The 24,764-nt window shown below is 41.8% G+C and overlaps 2 protein-coding genes across 4 annotated transcripts in view; one reads left to right on the top strand and one right to left on the bottom strand.

The window, feature by feature from the left end:
* Positions 1-4,014: 4,014 nt before the first annotated feature.
* Positions 4,015-8,145, bottom strand: bloc1s2 (biogenesis of lysosomal organelles complex-1, subunit 2). Its single transcript, XM_036522259.1, has 5 exons — positions 7,971-8,145; positions 6,775-6,891; positions 6,123-6,242; positions 5,708-5,812; positions 4,015-5,008 (listed from the first exon to the last, which is right to left on the bottom strand). The coding sequence occupies exons 1-5, from the start codon at positions 8,056-8,058 to the stop codon at positions 4,977-4,979; spliced, it is 462 nt and encodes a 153-aa protein (XP_036378152.1). The 5' UTR covers positions 8,059-8,145; the 3' UTR covers positions 4,015-4,976.
* Positions 8,146-8,807: 662 nt separating this feature from the next.
* usp24 (ubiquitin specific peptidase 24) overlaps positions 8,808-24,764 on the top strand; it is a 47,587-nt gene continuing 31,630 nt past the window's right edge. For all 3 annotated transcript variants that reach the window (XM_036520918.1, XM_036520917.1, XM_036520916.1), the window contains exons 1-9: positions 8,808-9,234; positions 15,940-16,108; positions 18,764-18,831; positions 19,194-19,337; positions 19,731-19,853; positions 20,889-20,924; positions 21,510-21,575; positions 24,260-24,325; positions 24,498-24,572. In XM_036520918.1, coding sequence (XP_036376811.1) covers positions 8,950-9,234; positions 15,940-16,108; positions 18,764-18,831; positions 19,194-19,337; positions 19,731-19,853; positions 20,889-20,924; positions 21,510-21,575; positions 24,260-24,325; positions 24,498-24,572 — 1,032 coding nt within the window. In that variant the 5' untranslated portion in view covers positions 8,808-8,949. The remainder of the gene's footprint in view (positions 9,235-15,939; positions 16,109-18,763; positions 18,832-19,193; positions 19,338-19,730; positions 19,854-20,888; positions 20,925-21,509; positions 21,576-24,259; positions 24,326-24,497; positions 24,573-24,764) is intronic.

Genomic DNA, 24,764 nt, shown 5'->3' with positions numbered 1-24,764 from the left:
CTGATGTCATGGATGCAAGCCTCCAACCATTGGTCATGAAGGCAGGGAGCACATGAATCAGTCCATCTGCTTGTAATATAATTTCTAACTCTCTTCTGTGTATTTGTGTGTGTGTGTGTGTGTGTGTGTGGCCTCCTATGTGACTGTACACACCTTAAGCAGACCCTCATTGCTGAAACAGGGGTTCAAGTTGTCTAACCATGTCCTACGATTCCCTCTCTGAAAAAAGGGAGTGTATGTCATGCCCATTTAGAAAACAATTGTAACAGTAATAATCAGACATCTTAAGTGCAGCTTACAAGCAGTCATTCATTGCTACAGGCAGATAAAGTCACTATCTGTTATTATTTTCAGTGTCAAGCAGACACCAAATTACCACATGTCTTCTTGATAAATCTGTTTAATGACCAATAGACATTACACATTGTGCACACACACAAAAACGATGGTATAAAAGCATGTGTGTGAATGTGAGCAGGCTTTTCTTTTGGACTAGAAAATGACTCCTCAATCATTGTGTTATAAAGGAAGTAAATGATGGCTATTCCTTATGGTGGAGTCAATATGAAACCTCATGCTGCCTGGCTTCTACTGTGTCTGGCTGTCCTAGCAGAGGTGTGGTGTTTGAGCAGTGCCTGTGGCATGGGCCTTTCTCTAGTTTATACTGACCCACCAGAAATACATGCCCCCAGGTAGTGGAACTGTTAGCGCAGCACACAGGTAATTGCCACCTCTCACAGGGGGGGAGTAATTGCTTATGTCACAAATGTTGATTAGACTCCTGTAATCTTTGTAACCTTCCACTCTACCTATGGCAATTAGGCCAACACATGCCTTAAATTCAGGCCAATTTTCAAAATTCCAGAAAACTAAAAGGCAGGCCAAGTGGGTTGTAACCACCGGTCAAAACAACATGACTAAGGCTGAAAGGGTTATACTGACTAGGCTTTGGGTAAAACAGCGCTGAATTAAAGGTAGGGTTAGTATTTTTAAAATCAAACACCTCAATGCCATTTCAGAAAATGTCCATAATTTGGATCTGTGATAAGTAAGAGGTTTCAGTAATTGCAGTATAATTTATTATGAAGACTAAAAAAAATCATTGATAGTTTAATGTAATCTCTTAGAGGGACATTCTCTAGAAGATATGTATATATAGGATATATTCCTATGCTGACACTGCCTAGTTCTTTTTACTGGGCAGCTGTGAGTTCACAAACCTGATGGAGGATTTTTGGTGTATCCTTCCACAAGTCACTCACCCAGCTGTATTAACGACGCTATATAAAGGGGCTGCTGGACTCATGCATAACTGTATATAAACAGCATCAGTCATATGATTTTGTGTAATCATTGGCAACTGACAGAGTGCTCCATTCAAGGAATTATTCCCACCTGCTTTATTCTTAATGGCGCCTGTAGCCTCTCTGCTCCAAAAAACTGTTGCTGAGATATAACTACCTTGTCTGGACATTTCCAGGCAGAGCCGTCATCAGTCGTCAATCAAGTGGAGTGCTGAGGTGCTCAAATGGGCCTGCCTGAAGTCACAACATCACGCGCCATATGTTCTGCTCGTAATAAATATTTACATTTGATAATGCAGTAATTGCTGACCTCTGGCCTCCATTTCCAGCCCACAGGGGGTCTCTGGTTTGAGTAAGCCTGGGAATTGACAGAGCAGCTAATCAGCCTAGTCAAGCCTGCCAGGCAGGAGGGCTTTGAGGGGGGCAGGGTGTCAGTAGAGGGTTGATGAGGGACCCACTTTCCAGGCAGGTATGACTTAAGATCCACAAGGAGGCATTTAAACATCAGCACAGAGGGTTTTGTGACAATTGTCATTCTTACATGTGTGACGCTCATGTTGTCCTCACAGCTTAATCAAAATCAGGCCTGCATTGTTTGGGCATGCAAATAGATGTGGGAGAGAGCTGCTGAAATGGAGCCCAGGATGAGGTTTCATTGGCTGAGCAGCCGAGTGCAGCTGCCGAGGTCTAAGCTGTGACAGAACTGCTGTGTTTTCAGCGCAGCAAGAACCCTGATCGCTCTCACAATACACCCGTCTCTGCTGGCACCTTGTGGTCAGACTGCTGCACCATGAAATTGTTTTGGAAACTGCGCTGATGCTAACGAGAAACACTGCTGCTGAGGAAGCTGTCCAGCAACCTATCTACGTATACTGGAAAATTCATAGTATTATTATCTTAACTTGCTTTACAGACAAAGCTTGCTGATCGGCCTGCCAGGACAGAGATTCTAAAGAAACCAAAGATAATCTTTTTCTGGTTCTATAACCCCCGCCCCCATGCTCATAGACACACACACACCAACGTCAGCAGCTGGTATATAATCAACCGAAAATAAACACGTGAACCTTTAGTTTTTATCTGTTGTTATAAGACTGCAGGAGAGGGAACTGAAACATCATTTCTTGAGGGCTGCTTCAGGCTCAACGGGTGTGTTCTGGTGCCAATCACTGCCAGTAGCCAGGGGTAAACACATGGAAGTGTTTAGAGAACTTGAAAATGTTCTTATCTGTCTCGTAATAACAATGGGAATACATGCTTACCTAGCTAGGAGCAGGCCCAATGCAAGCCCCAGGGAGGAAAGGTTCATGCCTGAAACAATGGATGAATGATGGAAGATTCCTCTGGCATGGCTTTTGAGATAACATTCATGAAGTGTGCATACATCTTTTTCCCAGAACAAAACTAGTAGTTATAAAGTCCTGTCTGACCTGAGGACATTCAAAAATGAAGAAACCTTGGTCTCAGGATATATTTTGAATGAAGTTTTATACTACAGTAATGAATGTTATACATTACATTACACAAATTGCATTTTCATACCAAATAGGAAGAGATTACATCTTCTGACATTATTGAAATAATTGTGATACACAAAAATTCTATATAGGGCCCCCTGTTTTCAGCCCTTTGACTTATGCTTGTTTTGAATGAATTTATAACATCAAAACATTATATAGAATGCACTATTGCGAAGGAATCAATGACTGGATACCAACATTTCTTCTATAATTCTAAGAGCATGACTATGCATTTAGACCTGAAACCCCTTTCACACCTGGACATCAGGTCACTGACTCATACAAATAATTGAATATGAGGCTTAGATATGTGCAAATGCATTAGTCTTTTATGTTCTCTGCACATTGAACAATGAACAAAAACTGGTGTTCAAAGACAATCGGATTTCAGCACATATACTGCCCTACTGTACCTGATGATAGCTCAGAAACTTGATTAGCTCATTGTTAACAGTCATTCACTGTCAGTGTTAATTCCAATGCTAATTGAATGTCTCTTACATTTAGATTTACATTTATTCATTCGGAAGATGCTTTTATCCAAAGCAACTTATAAGTGAGGCAGAGTATAACACAAGGAAAAAGCCATAGGAGTCAACAGTATTAGAAGTGCTGCATGACAAGGTTGGCCAGACAAGTTATAAGCTCGCTGCTAGAGATACAGGTGCATTAAACCATTAGATTTGAATTTTTTTAGTGAAGGAAAACATAAGACATAAGAAATTGCTTTAGGTGGTAGTGTTTCAGGTGATCAGGTGAGCATGGAGGAGCTGTGTCTTCAGATGTTTCTTGAAAAAATTTCTGGATAGTGATTTTGTGCCGTGATGTGATGGGACCACCAGAGGCTGTTCAGTAGTAGAGCGTAGTAATCTATTATAGAATACATGCATGTAAAGTTATATTTGTTTGACAACACTCAAGGGAATGCCAAGATTTCACTCTCATAATACAATTTAAAAACTAGTTTGCTGTTCCTACTGCTTTTCTTCAAACAAATGGCTAACATGCAATCTATTACCGCTCTTATTCCTTTTGGACATCTCTTTTGGTGTAAACTGAGCTGCCAAGAGGTACATCTGTTGTATCAAATCAATGTGTTGCCAGCCACACTTTTAAATTTTTAAATCATAAGCCCAAAAAATGCACCTCAATTTTTTTTATTCTTTATTTCCAATACACGTGTGGTCCACTCTGCGTTGGCCAACACACCCCATGGTCCACAAAGGAAACACAGAACATACAGAAGAGGTCTTCCTCCAAGACACAGAAAGATTGAGGTGAGATTTTAGTTACAAAAGTAAGAATGGTGAAATAAAGTAAGATTAATGTAAAGAGATGTGTTGCTTGTGATTGAGCAGTACTGCCATCTGCTGATTGGTTAAAAATCCACATTTATTTTCCATCACACCAGCATAAATTTATTGTAGTCACACCTGGTGTCACACAAATGAAGGTAATTATTATTCTGCACTACCAATGGGACATTCCTGATATATAAAATTTATCACAGTATGTCAGAGGACATGAATTCTATATTTTACATAAATACAGGTAAAAAGGAGCAGACTATTTCTATATCTGTAATTCTTGTCAATATGTAAGATATGTAAATATGCAAATCTGGTGATTTTATTTTATTAAAATTAGGATCAGAGACAAATTAGGCCAACAGAGGGGCAAAGTGAAATAGAATAATAAAACAGTACTAGGGAAAATATGGAACACATGTATCTGAGGTTCTGCAATCAAAAATTGCACATACTCTGATATTACAGTATTAGGTTTAGGTACGTGACGCATCTGCAGCACATGCAGTTTGACAAGTGCAATTTTTAAAAAAACTTGGGTGAAAACCGTGCAGACTCCAAGCCAGGCTGCAGCAAGACGTGGCAGAACATTTCAATGACTGCAGTTCACCAAAGCTAGAAGCTCCTTCTTTGATGCATCTACCAAAGGCATCACTGAAAATGATTTCCTCTCAGTTTGTCAGGTTCTGTTTGTTTTGGTTCCAGGTTCACTTTGAAGCCCCCTTGTCCTTCTCTGTAAGTCTCAGCTTCTACTTTAAGAGGTCAACGAACAGGATGAAGGGCGGGCCCATCCACTGTCAGTCCCATGGCTCCAGCCAATCCACACAACTGGAGCCACTAACTTTTCATCGCTTCTCCAGCTTCTTGAACTTGGCCTCTGAAAATTAAGACACACTGAGAAGTTACATGACCTCTTCATTCAACTGTTGCATGCAGACCATACACTCAGAGGACAGCATGAAAGGAACTTGTACAGGCAATAAAAAGAAAGGAAAAGCCTCCTGAGTGAAGAAAATGGCATTTGGTTTTGTTTAATCTTTCAACTAGTGGAAAGTTGTCAGTGCTGATCAACCTAACTTTGTTGAGGGACAGGCAAGGGACACATCTGATGTTTATAAATCTAGATTGTATGTATAACGAAATTGCTAGTGAGCAACACCTCAGATTATTAGGGAGGGGGGGTCTTTCTTTAATGCAAAAACCTACACTCTAATCCAATGTTAGCCAGTACAAAGCAAAGCTTCACCTAAAGTCCATTCCACCTCTCACTTCATTTGATAAAACAGGGAGTTTAATAATCACTCTGGCCTGCATCTATACCTGCTTCTTGTCACCACACCCTCCATGTGCACCTTAAACTTGTGACACACTATACACCAAGAAGACGGGCCAATGGTCTAACAATCGGCTTCAATATACAAACATACTGTACATACATTTTACCAGCACATTCTGATCAGTCAGTCTCAAGACAAGCCACCATAAGGATGAAATTAAATATAATTTGAGTCAAAAAAGAGCTGCATACTTGTGGACACCAGCAGTGCATTTCAATACCGCTGCAGGTAATACATACCCAGCTTTTTGGAATAGGTGTCAAGTCTGTACGCTGCTTGCTCCAGAGCTGTCACTTGTTCTTCAATTTGATTGATCTGGTCAAGGTATGGCTGCAAACTGGCATCTAACACAACAACAACACAGTTGTATGTTTCCATTGAAATACAAGTCAACATGTTATAATTTGTTGGTCTCCAGACCAAGGAAAACAATTTGCAGCCTGCTATCCAATACACACTAAAATGTGAGTTTCAGGCACCATCTACGAAAATACAAACAAGAAAAAATATTGGATTGACCCGTCATCTACGATTTGAAGGTCCAATGTAAACCATTTCACATTTATAAAATCCAAGACCACACTCTTATTTGAGGATGTTGGGACAAACACGGATGTGCTACTGATCTCACTAAAAGCTCTGTATAAGCCTCACATTTCTGATTGAGATCTTGCAGGTTGCGGCTGATGTTTATAGATATGTCCTTCATTTCCATGTATTTCAGGCTGGTGAGTTTGTTCATGTTTTCCAGTAGTTTGTAGTCTTCACAAGTAGCTGAAAGAAACAAAACATCAGTATTTTAATATGAATAAGCTGTTGTCCAAGTGATGAAAAATGCATATTTTACCATCCATTCAGCTGAAAGTACTTTTGCTTCCATAAAGGTCTGAAACATTTCAAATGTCCCATACAAAACAATGGAGCCTTGTTAATAGATTTACACATTTGAAGTAATTGAACATTCATTATTTTGTGGATTTTAAAGATGCACATTAACACCTTTTGCCTCAAACACAGAGAGAAAGTGCAGTTCCTTCTGTGTCAGTAATGATGGCTCCCTGAGGAGATTTCTCTCAGACTGTATTCCCTTGAGGGATGGAAAATGATATACAATACCATGCATTTTGAGTAGTGCATTTTACACTTCACAATCAAGACTCATTATGAACAATTCACAAAAATTTTTCCTCAGTCAGTCACAGACTTGAATATTTAGGCCTCAGACTGAACAGAAAAAAATTGTCAAACTTTTCCAGGTGGCATGGGTGCCATGCAGTTGTATTACGGGGAACATGCACTGGTTAACCTGTGAGTTCTCCTTGCAGAAAGATGGCCATCTTGTCAAACATGTCCCTGCAGAGCTCATTGATATCAGGTTCTGCTGGCTCTGTGGCCTCCTCTGCTGTTTCCACACCACCGTCATCTGCAAATGCAATTCAAAGATGAGCAATGTTGGCTGTAATTGCGTTAGCTGAGGCTTGCTCTAATATTGCATTTTTCATGGATCTGAAAGTCCTTCACTTTAAGGAGGTGTGATATCTCATTAACCACCATTCTGTAACATACCAGAGACAGCTCTGACACATTGGGAAATGTACCAGGACAACAGAGAACCCCCTAATCTTAACAATAAGGGACACTGTATCTTTAATGACCATAATAAAGAAGAACCTCTATCTAGTGTTGTAACTTTTTGTGGTTCATGGACAATTGCACAAAATGCCCCAGACCACAGGTCACACAGTTACAACCAGTAAAGACAATTTAACTTCTTCAAGTCAAACTGGTTTAAAATGTTCCATGAACTACCTCGTGGGACCGACAGGTGCTGACTGGTAATTGCACGCATTGGGGCACCTTAGGTACTGCTGACCCACATCTAAATTACACTTGCACTTGTGTCAACTGATTTAACCTAACTGATCCATATGACCATAGTCATAATATTTCTGTGACTACGGAACCGTGTTTTTTTACCCAAAGGTTTGAGGTGGTCCATTGACACATTACATTTCCATTTATTCATTTTTTAGCGATTTGCAAGTGAGGCAGAGTACAACACCAGCGAAAGCCATACAAGTCACAACATTTGCAGCGTATGGAACCCAGAAGTGGTTAAGCAACGTTGGTTAGCCAACGTTTCCTATGTAAAATGGCTTCAGCGTATAAATATTTAGCTAAAGGGAAAGTATTAGTATGCAGAAATGTAACCTTAACTACGTCGCCCTGACAAGCACATCTGCTTTGCAAATAAATAAGAGGAAGCAAAACTAAATAACTAATTAGCTATCCTTATTCACTATCGTTAGACTTCCTTATAGTTGACAGAAATTGGCATAACCAAAGACGATGTGAATTCAGCATTTCATACACATATTTAAGGACTATCCGTGTCTGAGCTAGTTACGGTGTGTACTTTAATAAGTAACAAATGTATTCGAAAAAAATTAACGTTAGCTGGTCTAGCTAGCCAGCATACAAAAACCTAGCAAGTAAACTCACTGTTATTGCCGGATTTTTTAGCAACAGGAACTACGTTCTCAGATGTAGTCTCTGATGCTGAATTCTCTCCTTGCTGGTCAATGTCCATCTCTTAAAATGCGTCTTGCTGGGTATTAAAGAAGACGTTTTCCTAACTAGCTGACTACCTATTTGCTTAGCTGCACTGCCATCTCAAATGCTATGTTCATAGACGGAACACTGGGAGATGTAGTCCATCGATTGAGGTTGTGAAGCGTGTTTTTCCACTTATGGACCACTTATCCCATCAGCCCTTGCGGGAAATATTTGCGCAAAGGTTCAATACTCACATGATTAAGGAATGATTCACGTGACTTTTTTTTTGTTCGACCCCACCCTTAATCTAAAATGACTGTCGTTGAATGTTGCACATGAATCCCGCCATTTACCTGAGTTACCTACGTGGGAGTGGAGAAGCTATTTGCCAGCGCCGAAACAAGTCTGTTGTCAGACTTGATGGTGCTTTCAAGTTTAATTAAAGCGAATACCTTAGTGATTACAAAGGGAACGTAGTTACAAGTGCTGTTAGTTAACTTCGCTGGCTAATAGCTAAATTTACCAAGTACAAGCGTGCTTGGTTTTATTTTGCATCTAATCTGTACATCTAAAAGTAGCACCAATTAAGTCGGTAGGGTAGCTGACATATAAAGAATGTTAGCAAGCTAACATTTTATATCGACTTGCAACCATTCATGATGATCTGTACTATTGTCATAACTGGATCGTAAGAATGTATTTTTCATGCAATGAGCTTTAAAGTGGGTGGATCGAAGTGACGCTCTCTACGCAGCTACGGCAGCGTAGTGGGCCTCAGGCCCGCCCGTCCTTTCCGCTGTTATGGGAACCCATAGTGACTGGGTGGAAGAGGTTAGCACGAACTGTAAACATGGCGGCGTGCACAGCCAGAAGTCTGTGCTGTAAACCCCCATATTAGTGAGTGAAGTACCGAGGCAAGTAAATCATGGAGACCGAAGAGGAGCAACACATGACGACGCTGCTCTGCATGGGCTTCCCAGACCCTGTTGCTATAAGAAAAGCTCTCCGCTTGGCCAAAAACGACATCAACGAGGCAGTTGCGCTTCTTACTAACGAGAGCCCCGGACTCGGGTATGGGTATGAGCCGATGGAGAGTGGGCCTGCTCCGGGGCCTGGGCCCGGTGGTGATGGAGAAAGCAACAGCCGTAGTGGGAGTGGTACCGGAGGATTTGACCCACCACCTGCTTATCATGACGTTGTGGAGGGCGAGGTAAGTCCTTACGTTATTTAATTTTTAAAAAGTCGTGCAGCTAACTTGCTGACTAGCAAGCTAGCATTACCGGTAATGCCAGCAGTAACTTCGCTGGCGAGCAAAAACTAGGCAAATTCGCATGACATCGAGCTGTCATCGAGGAAAGGAGGGAAAAGCCGAGGTAGGGACACTTGCCGAGTACCTCCCTAGCTAGCAAGCAGCCTTGTTCGCTGTGATCAATGTAAGAGACTTAACCAACAAATATCCTTTAAGTAATGATTGGAAACACTGTCATTATCTATAAATTTCAGTGTGCACGATCCGTGGTAACTGGCTAGCTAGCAAGGATAACATTCCTTTGCCAGTGGGAAATGAAGAGAAGTTGATGAGCTAACGCGAAGCTACCATAGTACCTCATAGCGGCTGTTACTTCGGCTTGGGGGAGGGGTATCGACGGGTCTTCATTCTTAAAAGCTAGCTAGGATATAAACATTCAGACGGGTGTTTTCTAACATCTGTACAAAAAGCACATCAACAGTAGGAAGTTGGGTAGCTGTCCACTTACTGATAAATAAAACTGAAACTGATTGAAATGCGGGTAGCTGACTAGCCAGCCAATAGCACACGCCTCAAGTGTTACCTAGCCAGGGAGCTAACTAGCCTGCTAGCGCTGCACGTTTGGACAGTCATCTAGTTAGCTCCTAAGTTAGCGTGACAGGTGGATCACCACGATTAGTTTGCTTCGTTATAGTATGGTAACGTTTGGCAAAATTGCAGTGTCTAGCTACAAACTTAACGTCAGGCCAGCGAGTGACCGTGGACCATGGTGCGGTTGTTGCAGAAACATCGATACCTACAAAAACGAAGTTAGCCGGGTGGCTATCTAGCTATCAAGTATTTAGCTAGCAAGTAATGCAAGAGCAGCCAACTAGCTGTAGTTGTTGTGGTGAAAAGGCACTCAGCTAATGTACCTTATTGCCTATCCTAACTAGTTTATCAACTTGACAGGTCAGCTTGGTATATTTACAGCAAAGCTGATTTTCTTCATTAACTTCAGTCGTGCATCCATGATAATGTTAACTCGAGTATTGGGGTGAAATAGTTGGAATGTCTGACTTCGTGATTCCAAATGTTGCTGGTTCGCTAGCTAGCAAGGTAGCCCTATCATCACTACCACGGTTCGTATCAAGAGGCTCTCCGTCCTCCCTTAAGCCCGAGAAGCTCTTTCCATAAGACTTCGCCAGCCAGCTAATGTGACGATGCGGGCAGCCTTTGTGTTTTTCCATATTGTCACTTTATTCGACTTCTCTAGGTTCAGCTCTGTTTGCCATGTATTTTCAACACGTCCATTTTTCCGAAGCAGAACAACGGATAGAAACAGGGGGAAAAAATCACAAACGCTTGCCTAAAGTCTCTACCCTCAGTCACCTTCGATATTCACCTTCGATAAACACAGGCATTGGTACAACAATTTAAAACGTGATAACAGAATAGAGCTTAAATGTCTTTGAACAAATGAAAGGTTAACCTTTATTACCATTGTTTTTTTGACAGTGATTTAAATGTATAACTTGCAGAAATATATAGAAATGTCGAGATTATCTGTACCACGGCGTGGTAGTATTTTAAGATGGAAAATCTATACATCCAAGCTGTTTAACCCACACAAACTAATGTACAGCTCTCTGTTTATGAGTGACATTTTTTGGTTTTGCGACATGATTGGCTTGGTTGAAAAGGACAGGGTAATCACTGCAAAACGTATTGTTGTACCCAGGAGTGCGTGCGTTGGAGCTGACACACTGACACCTTGCACTGTAATGGCACTGGAGAGACATACCTCACAGCTGTGTGGGGAGAGTGGAGCTGCTCCCAGGCCTCTCTGTTTTGCCTCATTATCTCTGCTTTGTTTTTGCCTTCAGAGCATGTCACAGGTCGTAGGCTGCGTGTGCTCATCCTAAATATAGCTTCAAGTCACACTGATACTCCCGAGTAGTCTCGGGTGAATTGGAACACATAGTAACAGACAGGGTTCTGTTACTTCACCCCTCATCACAGCTACTGCACAACACTAGAGGGACAAAACTCAAGATTGCAACATCAACACCCTGCCCTAGCCTTCAGAGCACCCTGCTCTGTGCCCCAGAAGCCCTCTGCTGTACAGCCTTATTGATGTTGCTTCCCCCTCCCTCTCTTTTTTTTTCCTTTTTTTTAAAGACCAGTGAATCAAGGGTGCATGTGTGCTGCAATATTATATCCTCTGTCCAGGCCATTATATCACACAAGGCCGTCATTTATATCAGTTCCATTTGGATTTTTCTTTACAGTCAGCCACTGCGACTGATTCCAAGAATTTCTTCCCTTTTTGTCAAAGCATAGGGACGATTTTGTGACAGTTGGTAAAACTTTTTTTTTGTCCATGAATTTTTTTTGCTTTACATGCATGTCAACAGAGTATTCAAATGTTATATTGTGGTTTTAAAAGTATGTCCTGCGGTTAGATGGATATATTTACTGCACCAAGTGTTCTCTTATATATTGGTGAATTGCTATTTATTTTATAAACAACCAAAAAGGTCATCTTCACCTGCAAGGCTGATGACTGATGGAGATAAGTGGTCCTGGAATGGAACATTAATTGAGTGTTTAACCTGCACTTTCAGACCTACTTCTTTCTATTATGTGTAGCTCCTATGTAGCCTGAAGACATCCTGCTTCCTCTGTGAAGCTTTCCACATTTATGTGAAGTTTTTGTGTGCGTGTGTGCGTGTGCGTGTGTGCGCGTGCGTGCGCGTGCGTGCGCGTGCGTGCGCGAGTGTGTGCATGTGCGTGTGTGTTTGGGGAGGAGGGGGTGACAACAGAATTGCAGTAGATTTGTAACCCACCACAAATTGGCTCCAATGAAGAAAGTGTTGCACCATCACATTCACCTCTGATATTCTTGCCTCATTACAATAGATGCAATACTTATTTGTTTTCAGCTCATTGTTGTAATAGTGACTTGGGCACTATTTAATTTATCATGCAGGGTGATCCATGGAAATGGAAGCATATTGTAATAAAAAAAAACCTGCTTATGGGTTGATAAGTATAAAACGTAACATTGACTGCTAGGTCACTTCCTTTTTGAACTGGAGATGCACTTGTCCTTTAACTTTGAAATAATTTCAAGTTTGCGACAACTAAAAACTTGTTTAATATAAGGTCCTCACTTGTGCGCATCGTATCTTTTTAACCAGGCATGCACCCATGGGAAACTAATTCAGGTCTATTCAATACATATGGAAAGGAAAAATAGCCTATTATTTGCAGTCACTGTGCTCTAGCATGACTGTAATTGCATGCTATGTTGATATCTGGTCAATAAAGCAAACTTAAAGATCTCATCACACCATGTAAATGAAGTAATTATGCATGCAAATATATTCTAGGTCTAGAGCTGTATGTGGGATACAGATTTGATTCTTGAGGGTGTTATCAAATATAACTTGCAAATAAGATCAGAATGAAATTATGCTTCCTATCAATTGTATGTAAGAGACAGATACAAGTCTTACCAGCTGACCCAACACAGCTGCACTAGGTGCTTAAGAGTCCAATTGACAAAAGTTTCCTACTTTGATGCAGGCAAAAGGAAGTCATTAGTATTACTAATACTCTTTTGTAGGACATCATCTTTGTTGTTTTCTCTGCTCTCTTACCAGACCTTTGTGTATGCAGTTCAGCTGTGGGGAGAATAGGTTGTTAAGTGTCCTTCAGAATGAACACAGTAGTTCAGCCTATGTCATTATTTTCAATGAGTAGGGAACTCCAGAAGGGCAGATGTAACGGAGAGGGGGTTTATAGTGAGCTGTGTCCGACATGCCAGAGTTCAGACTGTTTAAACGTTAGCAGTTGTGGTTGGTGATACGGACACATTCAAGCACTCACTTTTGAATTGAGAGGTGTCAAATTTTAGCTTACCTGTACAAATATCAGAGGGGTAAATAGTTCTGTTAAAAAATTCTGTTAAGTATGCCTGTTTACAGATTATTTATCTTCTAGTATTTATCTTCTATGTTGTCATGTCTTGTTAGATTTGTAAAACAGTCATTTACTTGAACTTTATTGATTTAGCTTGGCTGTACAGTAAAAGACAGTCTTCACCACTGGCAGCACTGTCTGCGCTTTCCCTAGCAGTGAGATTGCCATCCTTTCACCGTCAGGCTTAGAATGCTGTACAGCTTTGGCTTCAGGCTCAACTGTTACAGCTTCTGCTTTTCTAAAGGTTTTCCGTAAATGTTTCTGAAACTGAAAGTGTTTGCAGTGTTTAAACCTTCATTACTTAAATAATTGGTTGAATATGTCTTTGAACTTGGTGTTCTCAGTTTTCAATTCAAAAATTACTTTGTTCCAAAGTACCATTGTTCTTCAGAGTATATTATTTGGCTGTCAAGTCTATTTCTAGAGTGTACAGCCATATGTTAATATTTTCTGCAGACTTAGGCAGATATCCATATGGGTAAACATGACTTTATATGTGAAGGAATGGGTTGATCATCTTGATACCCCCAATTTACCAATTTGTGTCTATTACACCAGTTGGTGACGCTGTGTTGATTTAAAATTAAGTAGTACCCAACTGTTGGCTGTGACAGGTAAGATGACTTAACTAAATGCATTTATGGGACTTTAAAGGATTACTTTGACACATTTACTGTGCTGTACTCCAACAGCTATTCAGGTCACACTCTGCTTGTTCACATCAGTCTGTCAATGTGATACTTTTGATCTTGGCTGAAAGAATTGAAGGATTAAGGAAGTCGAAGTGAAAGAGAGTGGGGGGAATGCTTCCTTCTCATTTGTCCCTGGTGCAGCTGGCTGCAGTTCCTCCTCTCTTGCTCATGTTTATGCAATTGCTTTGGTCAGTCTGATATCTTAAAAGTGGCAGTAGGCCTACTTTGCACTCTTTTTTTTCAGACCAGCACTGGATTGTATTCATTAAAAACAAATCGATCTCTCTGTGGTAGCCAGCTGTTTTAGGGGTATAACCAGCGCTTTTGATGAAATGTTTGTTTTCTTATTCCATCAAGTTGTACATTATTTTAAGCAGGAGTCTGTAGTGTCAGGGGTTTTTTCCATGGTGTGTGTGTGTGTGTGTGTGTGTGTGTGTGTGTGTGTGTGTGTGTGTGTGTGTGTGTGTGTGTGTGTTTGTGTGTGTGGGGAGGGGGGGGGGTCTTGCACCCACATGAGGAGGGCAGCATTTGATTGGGATGAAGTTGGAAAAGGTCTGCAGTGTCAGTGTTGCTGCAGCGTGAAGCAGCGCTGAGCTGCACCAGTGAAAGACTTCTTGTGACATTCAGCTCTCCTTCATCCCAGCCCTGAGGCCCTTCAACCTGTCAACCCAACCCGAATGGTTTACACACACACTGTAACATGAATATGGAAGTACCACAATTCATAAAACTCGTCCCTCATTGGCAGTACACTCACTGGGCTGTTTGTCAAGCTGTGTTTGGGAACTTGGCGTAATTAAACATGAATGTGTTGCATAAAGTCAATTCCCTGACACTGGGCACAAAATGAAAGCTGGTTATACATTTTATTTATTTAGTTAGTTTTAGAGTTCGGATCAGGAGCACTCAAAAGAACAGCTGTCGATCATAAATTCAGTATAAACCAGTTGGGACAATTCAAGGTTACTTTCAAGGGCTGGGGAAAGTGTATCAATCTGTTAAAACTCCAAATTTAGCACAAATAAAAAATAAAACGTCAGACAAAACATTAAGCATTATATTGCTGAGAGAAACTGGAAGAACAAACTGATGTGAGACACTGAAATCCCACATTTGTTACGCATTCTGCAGTACACCAAGGGTTCACACAGATGGCCGAGTGCCTTCGCCGCATCATAATGGCAGGTACAGAGTCTCAGATTTAGTCTCTTTAACAGGCACAGATGTAGCACCTTTTTTTTTTTTTGCATTCTGCTTATGCACTTGTAAGAATGTGATCACAGTGGAAAGCGCTATATTAAAAGTAGATATATGTAAATTGTTATGAAATGCACATTCATACAATTCAGAAATATTTCTGTTACAGTTGTTTTAAAACCCTTACTCTTTGCAGTGGCTCCCATGTTAAAGAAAACAGAAAGCAGAAATGAAGGACTGTTTGACACGGGGTGCGTTTATTATGAGGAACCAGGCTAAAGCTCAAAGCTTTTGATATGCTTGAAAGTCTTGACATGCTATACATACAACTGGGCAGATAAATTTCTCTAGATTAATGCAGTTCTCGCTCTAGCGTTATGTAATTTGCAAGTTATCACATTCCTTTTCAGTATCTTGTTCTACTTGTTTCATATTTTTAGAGCAACTTGTTCTAATATGCAAAGGTAATCTGTTAACTAGCTTGCAAGGTAGTCAGGTTGCTGCATATCAGAATTGCGTTGTTAAATTGAATTTGATATGCCACATAAGATGTATATGTAGGGTTGTTTTGATCGATTTTTTTGTGTAATACATGAACCAATGCTTTGATGCACTCCCTTTTTCCAGAATGTGAAGCATCTGTAGTTTAAAATTGGCCGCAGTTAAAACTTCAGTGTCTTCCTCCAACAAGACGCCTCATTTCCAATACCTTACTGCACTGAATAACCGTGATACTGCAGAAGTGTGACTGTCTGTCTCCTTGCCTTCGTGGTGTACTCCCTCCCTGATGTGTCGCCTGTTTCTCTGGCAGAGGAGCAACGACGAAAATGGGAACTGCTCCGGCGGGAACATGGAGTTCCCCACCACCAACCTGTACGAGCTGGAGAGCCGTGTTTTCACCGACCACTGGTCCATCCCCTACAAGAGGGAGGAGTCGCTGGGCAAGTGCCTCATCGCCTCCACGTGCCTGGCAAGACTGGGTAAGGCTCATAAATACTGATTGACGTCTTCCCATATCTCTTACAGGACTGATGTTACAGGCTTCTTTCATCCGCATTGGGGCTGTGGCATGCCTTCTGTGCAATATACTCCCCAGTTTTCCATTAATAAAACTCTCCACTCCACCAGTCTGTCTCCACGGTTTTACCCATGTTCATTACCCGGGCGATTTATTAAACGGGTGTTAGTGAACTGGCTTCTTCACTGTCTAGAACCAAGCCATATGTGAGGAATTAAACATTTTGCATGCCACTAATTGCAATGATATGCTTCCTTTCTCACAGCTGTCGTTGTCATTCAGAGGGAACTTGTGTGGTTACATGCAGTCTCTTGCCATTTTATAGAGTATAATTATGTGGTGGCATATTCCTGTGGTGGTTTTTACTGTGATACTAAATTTCCTCTGCTGATGATGCATTGTAGGGTGTCTCAGTATTTAATATTGTGCAACAGCTAGTTCTGTTTGCTTCTGCTGCATTAAAATTAAATAGTCAGCGATATTGACATACATTCCTATTTACAGCGTATTACATTTTTACTATCAATGGTAAAGTTTCCAAGAATATTTCCTGCCATTTCCTCGAAGTCCTGAAAAGACATTATGTGGCCCAATAAACGCACACCTTAGCCTCTGTAACTCCTTTTTTAGCAAAGCCTTAATAATTTCAAAATCATGGTTTGGGTTGTGGTTTTCACATAAATAAGTTAACAAAAGATAAATTAAAAAAACAATGACTTAAAATTACAAAGCAGCGGTTCAGTTAGAATTGACCTTCTTCTTAAATGATTTGTATTCAGTGCTGTGTGCGTTAAGGCAAGGTTGAAAGATTGAAAGATTCATACCACTTTAATCCTCAAATGATGTTATCCTGTTTGCTGTCTTCATGCCACTTATTGTGTAACAAGTGTAAAAGATAATCAGAGAAGATTTGCAGAGAACTGCAAATTAGTGCTACTGTTGTGAGTATGGCTATGAACAACTCATGGCAGCACACCCCAGAATTTATAAAACTTCCCTGGAAGTGGATAGTTTAGGCGCGTTTGAGTTCATGTTTTGGCACAGTTGCAAAAGATGGCCGGGGTTTCTGTCCTCGACTTTACCATGGGCACCTGTCTTTCCTCAGAATGATTTTCAGGGGGAATGCATGCATAACTGGTATGACGCAAGGCAGTAATGCCCATAGTTGCCAATTCTAGCCTACGTTTTGGGAAGTGGTTAGTAAACGAGGAGGCTTTGAGGCTCGGTATGGTGGAACGAGAGCCACAGCGGCAGGTAAAGGGCTCTTGTGCTCTCTTGTTCGCTGGCCGCTGCTGCACTGTCACCTCATCCACTGCAGTAGAGGCATCCATGGCAGATCCCTCGCTCGCATGGATTATATAGCTTCACCTTTGGGGGGAGGACTGTGCAGCTGCTGCACTGCACAAAGCTACCTTTCCCCTGCAGAATTAAAGATCGCTAAAACATGACCCTTGCACAGGGCTCCAGACTCCAGAACTTTTCCACTGGTAACACTGTGGCTACCAACTTTCTTATTGGTCGCACCAGCACATGATTTGGTCGCACTCTTTTTTTTTTTGGTGCAGCATGGTATTAATCAATGAACTTGCACGCTGATGAATAGTTGTCTTAATCTGCATACCCTAGTTTTGCATTGATGTAAAGATTGACAGTGACTCGAGACTTGATATTTGCTACTTTTTCTTCTTCACTGGCTCAGTTGGTCTCTCCCTGCCTGCACCCGCACTCTCCCTTCAACCTGCACTCTCATCATCAGTTGTGTCTAAGTCGGCACCTCTCATTGGCTCTCCCTCTCCACCAGCCTCCTCCTCTCTCTCCTCATTTTGTTTTTTAACCCTTTCGCGCCTACGGTCACACCGGTGTGATTAGCCATTTGGCGCGGAAAATGGATTGTTTTGTGCATTTCATCAGGTTATGAAAGTGCAGGCAGGGAGAGACCGACTGAGCCAGTGAAGAAGAAAAAGTACTACTTTCAGCCACAATGGGTAACGCAATACCCGTGCCGGAAGGGCACCAAAACAGCCCAATGATCGTCATACACTCGCACTAATGCGACCACGTGAAATTTTAACTCGCGCACACTCAAAAAATGGTCGCAGTCTGTAGCCCTGTATACAATGATGATTAAAAAAAAAAAAAACAACAACAAATGGTTGTTGCTTGCACTGGTGCACCAAGTTATAAAATTTAGTCGCACTGTCTCCAGCAATGGTCGCAAAATGCGACTGAATGGTCGCAGTCTGGAGCCCTGCTGCAATTCACTGTTGGAAATAGAGACCTGCATTTGGATGCTTGATTTTTCTTCTACATTTTGTGATTTTCTGCCATTGAACAATCGAAAACAGCCTATCTAGGTGATTTGTGCCTGATCTGGGGACTGTTTGGTTGATGGAATATGAAGATACAGGAAACCAGCTTAATGTGTAGACGAATGTGACAGATCAGGTACTGGCAGGATGTTGAATTATTTTTATGGCCCTTTATTTAGTGTGCTTTCATACTGTTGTCTGCCTACATGACAGAGACCAGGAAGCCTCCTAAAAAGTGCATTGTGACAATGGTGCCTTGTTCGTTCCCAAATGATTCTCCCCTAATCTGATGTGGCTTATCTGTCCAGGTCTTGCTGATGCAGATGAGAACTGCAAGAGGTTCATAGACCGATGCATGCCGGAAGCCTTCAAAAAGGTAGGAGCCACAGGCCCTCGGTGTTGTTTTTCCCATCTGCAGGGGAAGACTAGTGCATCACGTGACCTAAATTCAATTCTTCTGTTGTGCCTTACCTGTGCCCCAGTGTACTTTAGATGAGAACCTCATCGCAAACCGGTATACAGTGTGTCAAGCGTACGTACCATTGACAGGCCGTTCGGTGGTGCAAGCTTGTCTGGGTTTGACAGGGTCGTAACAGCGCTGCGTCTTCGGCACAGGTGCTGAATTGAAGGGTCACATAAGCAGCAGGTGCAGCTCCTTACCTCTGCTCTCTCTCTCTCTCTCTCTCTCTCTCTCTCTCTCTCTCTCCCTCTCTCCCTCCCTCCCTCCCCGTGGGGCAGCTGCTGACATCAAGTGCAGTCCACAAATGGGGCACAGAGATTCACGAGGGGATCTACAACATGCTCATGCTGCTGGTTGACCTGGTGGCGGAGCGGGTGAAGCAGGACCCCATCCCAGTGGGGCTGTTGGGGGTTCTCACCATGGTACGTGTGGCTGCTATGTGATTGCGGTGTGACCTGGTTAAACGACAGCCCCCTTAACTTTGAAGCATTTTTTGTTAATAAATCAAATGGTCAGATGATATTTAAATTTATAGCTACATGTAGCCTTAATTTTCAGCATGGCACTAGTTATTGTAGCGCTTCACGACATATTGACGCTTGTTTAAATGTGATCTGACAGTTTTCTGCATGTGCTGTTGTTCACTGGTCTTATTATATGCACTTACGTTTGTCTGCTTTTTTAAGTCACTCTGGATAAGAGCTTCTGTCAAATAAATTAATGTAAATGTCTTCAAGACCACGTGCCCTGGGAAGCTGTGGGAAGCCAGATGTTGCGGATGAGGGCGAGTAATCCTTTTATGTTGTCGTTAAAAGGCCTTTAACCCAGATAATGAGTACCACTTCAAGAACCGCATGAAGTCCTGTCAGAGGAATTGGGCAGAGGTATTTGGGGAGGACAGCATGTTTGCTGTCTCTCCCAGCTCCAGCTACCAGAAGGTAATCTACACCAGCTCTTTTTCAGCCCCCATTTACTTTTTATGTTTTCAGTCCTTCAATGTTTTTACAGGAAAAATGATGCTTATAGGGAGTCTTTGAAGAATCTCCTTCTTGTGAATCCAAAAAGGAGATAATCTTCAACCATTAGAAACCGGATTTTCTTATTTCTTACAAAAACTGCATGTATAGAGTTGCAAAAAGTATAATGGTGGTTCATTTAAAAGTAATTGAGCTACATATATTTACATGACAACCGCAAGGCGGTCATTCCAAATTCTGAGAGCTGTGTGCCTTTTCTGTCCTGTCATTGTTTCTGGTTTGAAAGGCAAATGTTGGTTGCTGTGTGGTTAAGGGACAGAAAAACTGGTTACTCAAATCCTCTCTTGCATAATCAAGTTGTTGTTGGCTTGCTGTCTGGATGGTAGTGTGACTCACGGCAGCTGAGCTACTGCCTAGCACAGGCTCCAAATTTCCAACAACAAGACTGTGTTTCAGCCAATTAGGGACTGAAGAAGGCCAAATGCTTTTTGCGATAATACTTATAATCTCGGCTAGTTCTGACAAGCCATTCGGTTTAGTACGGTGCCTGGGTGAACACTATGGTAGTTGTTCAGTTGTACAGGTTCTGCTTTTCTTGTGATTTTTAAAAAGAAAAATATTTCCAAATGAAATCTTACACATTCCATTCTTTTGGTATTTCAGTCTGAGACATCTGCAATTCTTCTGCAGGTAGAAACTATATTGATAATAGATTTCTGAGCCTGCAAATGTGTTGTACCAATGTTTTGTCAAAAACGCATTCGAAAATGTCACACTTTGTAGTTCAAAATCCATTCAGATTTTCAGAGGCACAGATGAAGCGTAGAAATGTTTTTCTTCTAAATGATGGCAGAACGTGGCAGTGAGAAATGCAGAAGTGAATAAACTGAAAACGTGAAGCAACAAAAGATTGACCGATAAGAAGGAAAATCGAAATGTTTTTCTGTGAACTGTTTGTTAAATCAATAAGAAAACAGAAACACTCTTTCTCTGCAGGAGCCTCATGGTTGGCTCGTGGACCTGGTGAACAGGGTAAGCCCATCCACTTCCCTGACTCACTTCCTGATCTGACCTCCTGCTCAATGCAACAGACAGTGTAATTAGCTCTGTCTCTCCCTCCCCTTGTCATACCATCCAGTCAGTTTTCCATAGTTCTTCCTCTGCCCTGTCTTCCCTGTGTCTCACCGTCCACATTCCTTTTCCCTCTCTCCTGCACTCCCTTTTCCCTGAGTCATAGGTGGACATCTTGGCTTTTTTCATTAGCTCCCCACCTCCTGGACATTCAGGAAAGCCAGAAAATAAATCAAAGACCTGGCAAAGATAATTTTTTTAGGATGTCGCATTGTGTACTTCATTATCATAGATGTCCAGTTTTATGCGTACTAAATGCTTCCCACTCTCCCTGTGATGTAGTTTGCAGGCTGCAAGTCAGCCAAGGTTTCAGAGACCTTCTCTCTGGTGTTTCCATCTGTTTACATTTCAGTTGAAATCACCTGCTTTGTTAGAGCAGCATGTTTGTTTCACTAAGCATTTATCCTATTGTATCTGGCTGCCTCGGGCTGCTCCAGCTGTGTGGTATTTCATGCTCCCTTTTTGATTGTTGACCTCTGTTTCTAGTTTGGAGAGATGGGAGGATTTACTGCGATTCAAACCAAGCTGAACGCGGAGGAAATAGAAATCGGGGTAAGTTGAACCATCTGTGACAGCCCAAAGGTGGATGCTAATTCAGCCACGCTGACACCCGAGCGTGAATCGGGAGGAGCGGCGAACGACGCTCCTGCTCCATGCTGTTATTTGTGACACCGCTTGCGACAGTGCAGGGGCGCGGGGTTCAGGAGTGTTAGAAGAAACGTTCAATTAGCGCCGTAGATCAGGGTGTGTGCTTAGTTCAAGTGCATCTTGTTTATCGCTCCTTCCTGTGGGCCCTTTTGAAATGATCGGCATTGGAAATGAGATGCGTCGGTGAGGCAACATTCCTTTGGCGGAAAAAAACACGCACGTCTCCGATGTCAATGACTGCTCGTGCTGGGGAACAAGCGCTTTTTTCATCTCCTTAAAGGAACAAAGCGCAGAGTAAATGGCGCTGGATTGCAGGCAGCAGGACAATGCTGTGATCGTGAGTGGAGCTGAATGAGCAGTGATGGAGGAGCTCACTCCTCACCATCACACTGCTCCATTGTCTTCCTCCGGATGCTCCGGAGTTGCCGCGTCTAAGCCTTCCTAATGAGTGCCCTCTGTTGAGAATAACAAAACGCTTCTCATCCTCGGCCACTGTTTGTGCCTCACCCAGTAATGTTTACATGTGGGAAAGCGTGCGACTTTGGCTGTGTTCACATACAGTATGTACTCTGAATTGAAGTGGAATGCAAATTACTCTACTGTCTTCCAGTCCTGTGGCATGCGTGAGCATTAAACTGCAATTCAGTACAGGTGGTAATGTAGATGGCTTCTGGAACTCAAAAGGGACTCATGGGTTTGGATTCTGGGCACCACATCCGGAAAGAAGTGCCTCACCTTAATTTGATGCGGAAGATCAATAGCCCTGTAACTGGACTCCTTCAGCAAGCGTAGCTGCTTATTCACAGACATGGGGTGCATGCAGATCCACTAGATGTTGTTATGCAGAAGCGTTGATCTGCTCGTCTGTGCACATCCTCAGAAAATCTAAGCAATGAACTGAAGTAGTGATACAAAAATGGGGTATTTTGCCAGAATCACAGGCTACTGCCTGACCTGTTTTCTGGGTTTACTTTCTTATGACCATTTTGTGTAAGGAAACCACATCAATCATCACTTATGAGAATCACATCATTATATTTGTTTTGAGGGTTCACACCCTGGTTTTAACCTCAGAACACAGCTATAGATTTTAATTTGTGAACATAGCTATACAATATGCCAAATTTGGCATTAATTAAAATGAAGGCAAGTTAGATCAATTTGCGTTTTAATGTGATGCTGAACAAGCATGATGTGCAGCATGAGGTTAACTATTTTATGCAGTGAAAAATTTGCGACTGTCATGGTTTGTGTTGCATGCAAATATAATTATGCAGAGTCGTCTTGGTTAGATATCAGGTTTCCACCTAAATTACAAACTGCAATTAACACATTCAACTCTCATTCCTAAATGAAATCTCGCTTTGTGCTGAACCGAAAGTTAATGCATTCATTCTTCAACACCTTCAGTAATGGTAAAATAAAATACTTCTTAAATTGCATGCTGGTTTTCAAGTAGTACTGGCATGCCCCCAGTGATCAGACTGTCAGAAAAAGTAGATGGATTGCTTGTTTGTCAAATAAAGTATAAGGCAGAGTGAAAGAACATATGTGTAATTTTCACTTTTCCTGACTAACTAGTGGCAGCATTAGTCAGCTGCCCTTTCTCTGTGAGTCATTTGCCAGATAAGTACAGCGGGAAAAGAAGCAATTAGAGTCTGAGCTCAAGAGAAAGTAATCAGGCCTAGCACTTAATGGCTTTGCACAGAGTTGGCAAAAGGGATAAAAGGTAGCTTATCTCCTCTAGTTGCCATGCATTTGTAAACTTTTTGGGTATTAAGTATGTGCTATTTGAATGCATTTTGGTTTTTTTCTCCAGAAGTTCAACTGCTTAATAAATTATATTCTTGTAGCGTAGGCTTACTTTTTTGCATTCTGAACTGCACCAAACTGCTATATTTTCTGGATGTTTTTATATACTCAGTCCTGACGACTGAAGATTTACCAGACCAACATGTTACTGAATACAGTATATTTTATCATTCAGTGGAATTTCGTGTATTGCAGTGTATCTCTCAGTTGGATTATCGGAGCAGCCTTGATTTTGCCAGTTATGTATGTAATTAAAAAGAACAATTCCAGCCAGAAAGCAAAACAGGAAAAAGTGTCAATCTTCCATATTCTGAGAGGGCAAATATGTGTGGAATTTAACGCCTGTGGTTCATTTCTGTCGCTGCAGTGAATCATGAGGCCTTCTGTGAAGCAGGTGTGAGACCCATTCAAAAAAGATGTCACCTCTTGCCCTGAACCCTTTGACTCGGACTTGAAACATCTATACATAGTTGAAGGTTTTTTTTTTTTCTTAGTGTCATTGATGTAGTCTGATCGGTCAGTATTTCGGAAAATCCTCAACACGATCTTCAAAAAGAGATCTCTCTGTGTGCTCCACAGCATTGAAGCCATATCCACAGAGCCACTCCTGTGGATTTATTCGCCACTAGCCCATTTTATCCCATGAAACTTTATGTTGTGAAGGCTGTTTGGGCAAGCTGGCACTCTTGAATGTGTTCAAGGGGTTTTACTGTAGTTGTCGCTCTAGGCCACTGCATGAGCACTGTGATAGAGTGTGGCTGTTTGTATCCCTACAGAGCGTTTCAGCCCTGGTCCAGCCCCTGGGAGTCTGTGCAGAGTACCTCAACTCCAGCCTGGTCCAGGTGAGCTCCTCTTGGCCAGAAGTGAATGGCCCATGTGCCATTTAAAAAAGGCACCATTTTTGAAGCTAGCTAAACAGTTGCATGCTACTGTGTGATGGTGGTAAAGGTCAGGTGCTTCTGCAGATCTAATAGGAGGGAGACTGGCGAGATTTAATGTGTGATCTACCCACAGCCCATGCTGGATCCTGTCATCCACAAGATGATCAACTACGTACAGAACCTGGAGGAGAAAGACCTTAAGGATAAGGTAGCAACACCACACAGCTTCAATTCAGCTACAAACGGACTCCACAGAGCTGTAGTTCTTCAAGTGAATGTAACCATATTTTACAAATTTTATGAATATAGCATGTTTATTTCTAAAAATTACTTTCAAGTGATAACACCTTCTTTCTTTCTTCTAATCACAGTTTGAACACTGACTGTCACACTGTTTTTA

This window comes from Megalops cyprinoides, chromosome 2 (assembly GCF_013368585.1).
Source record: "Megalops cyprinoides isolate fMegCyp1 chromosome 2, fMegCyp1.pri, whole genome shotgun sequence".
Taxonomy (NCBI): Eukaryota; Metazoa; Chordata; class Actinopteri; order Elopiformes; family Megalopidae; genus Megalops; species Megalops cyprinoides.
This window is presented reverse-complemented; position numbering and strand designations above follow the sequence as displayed.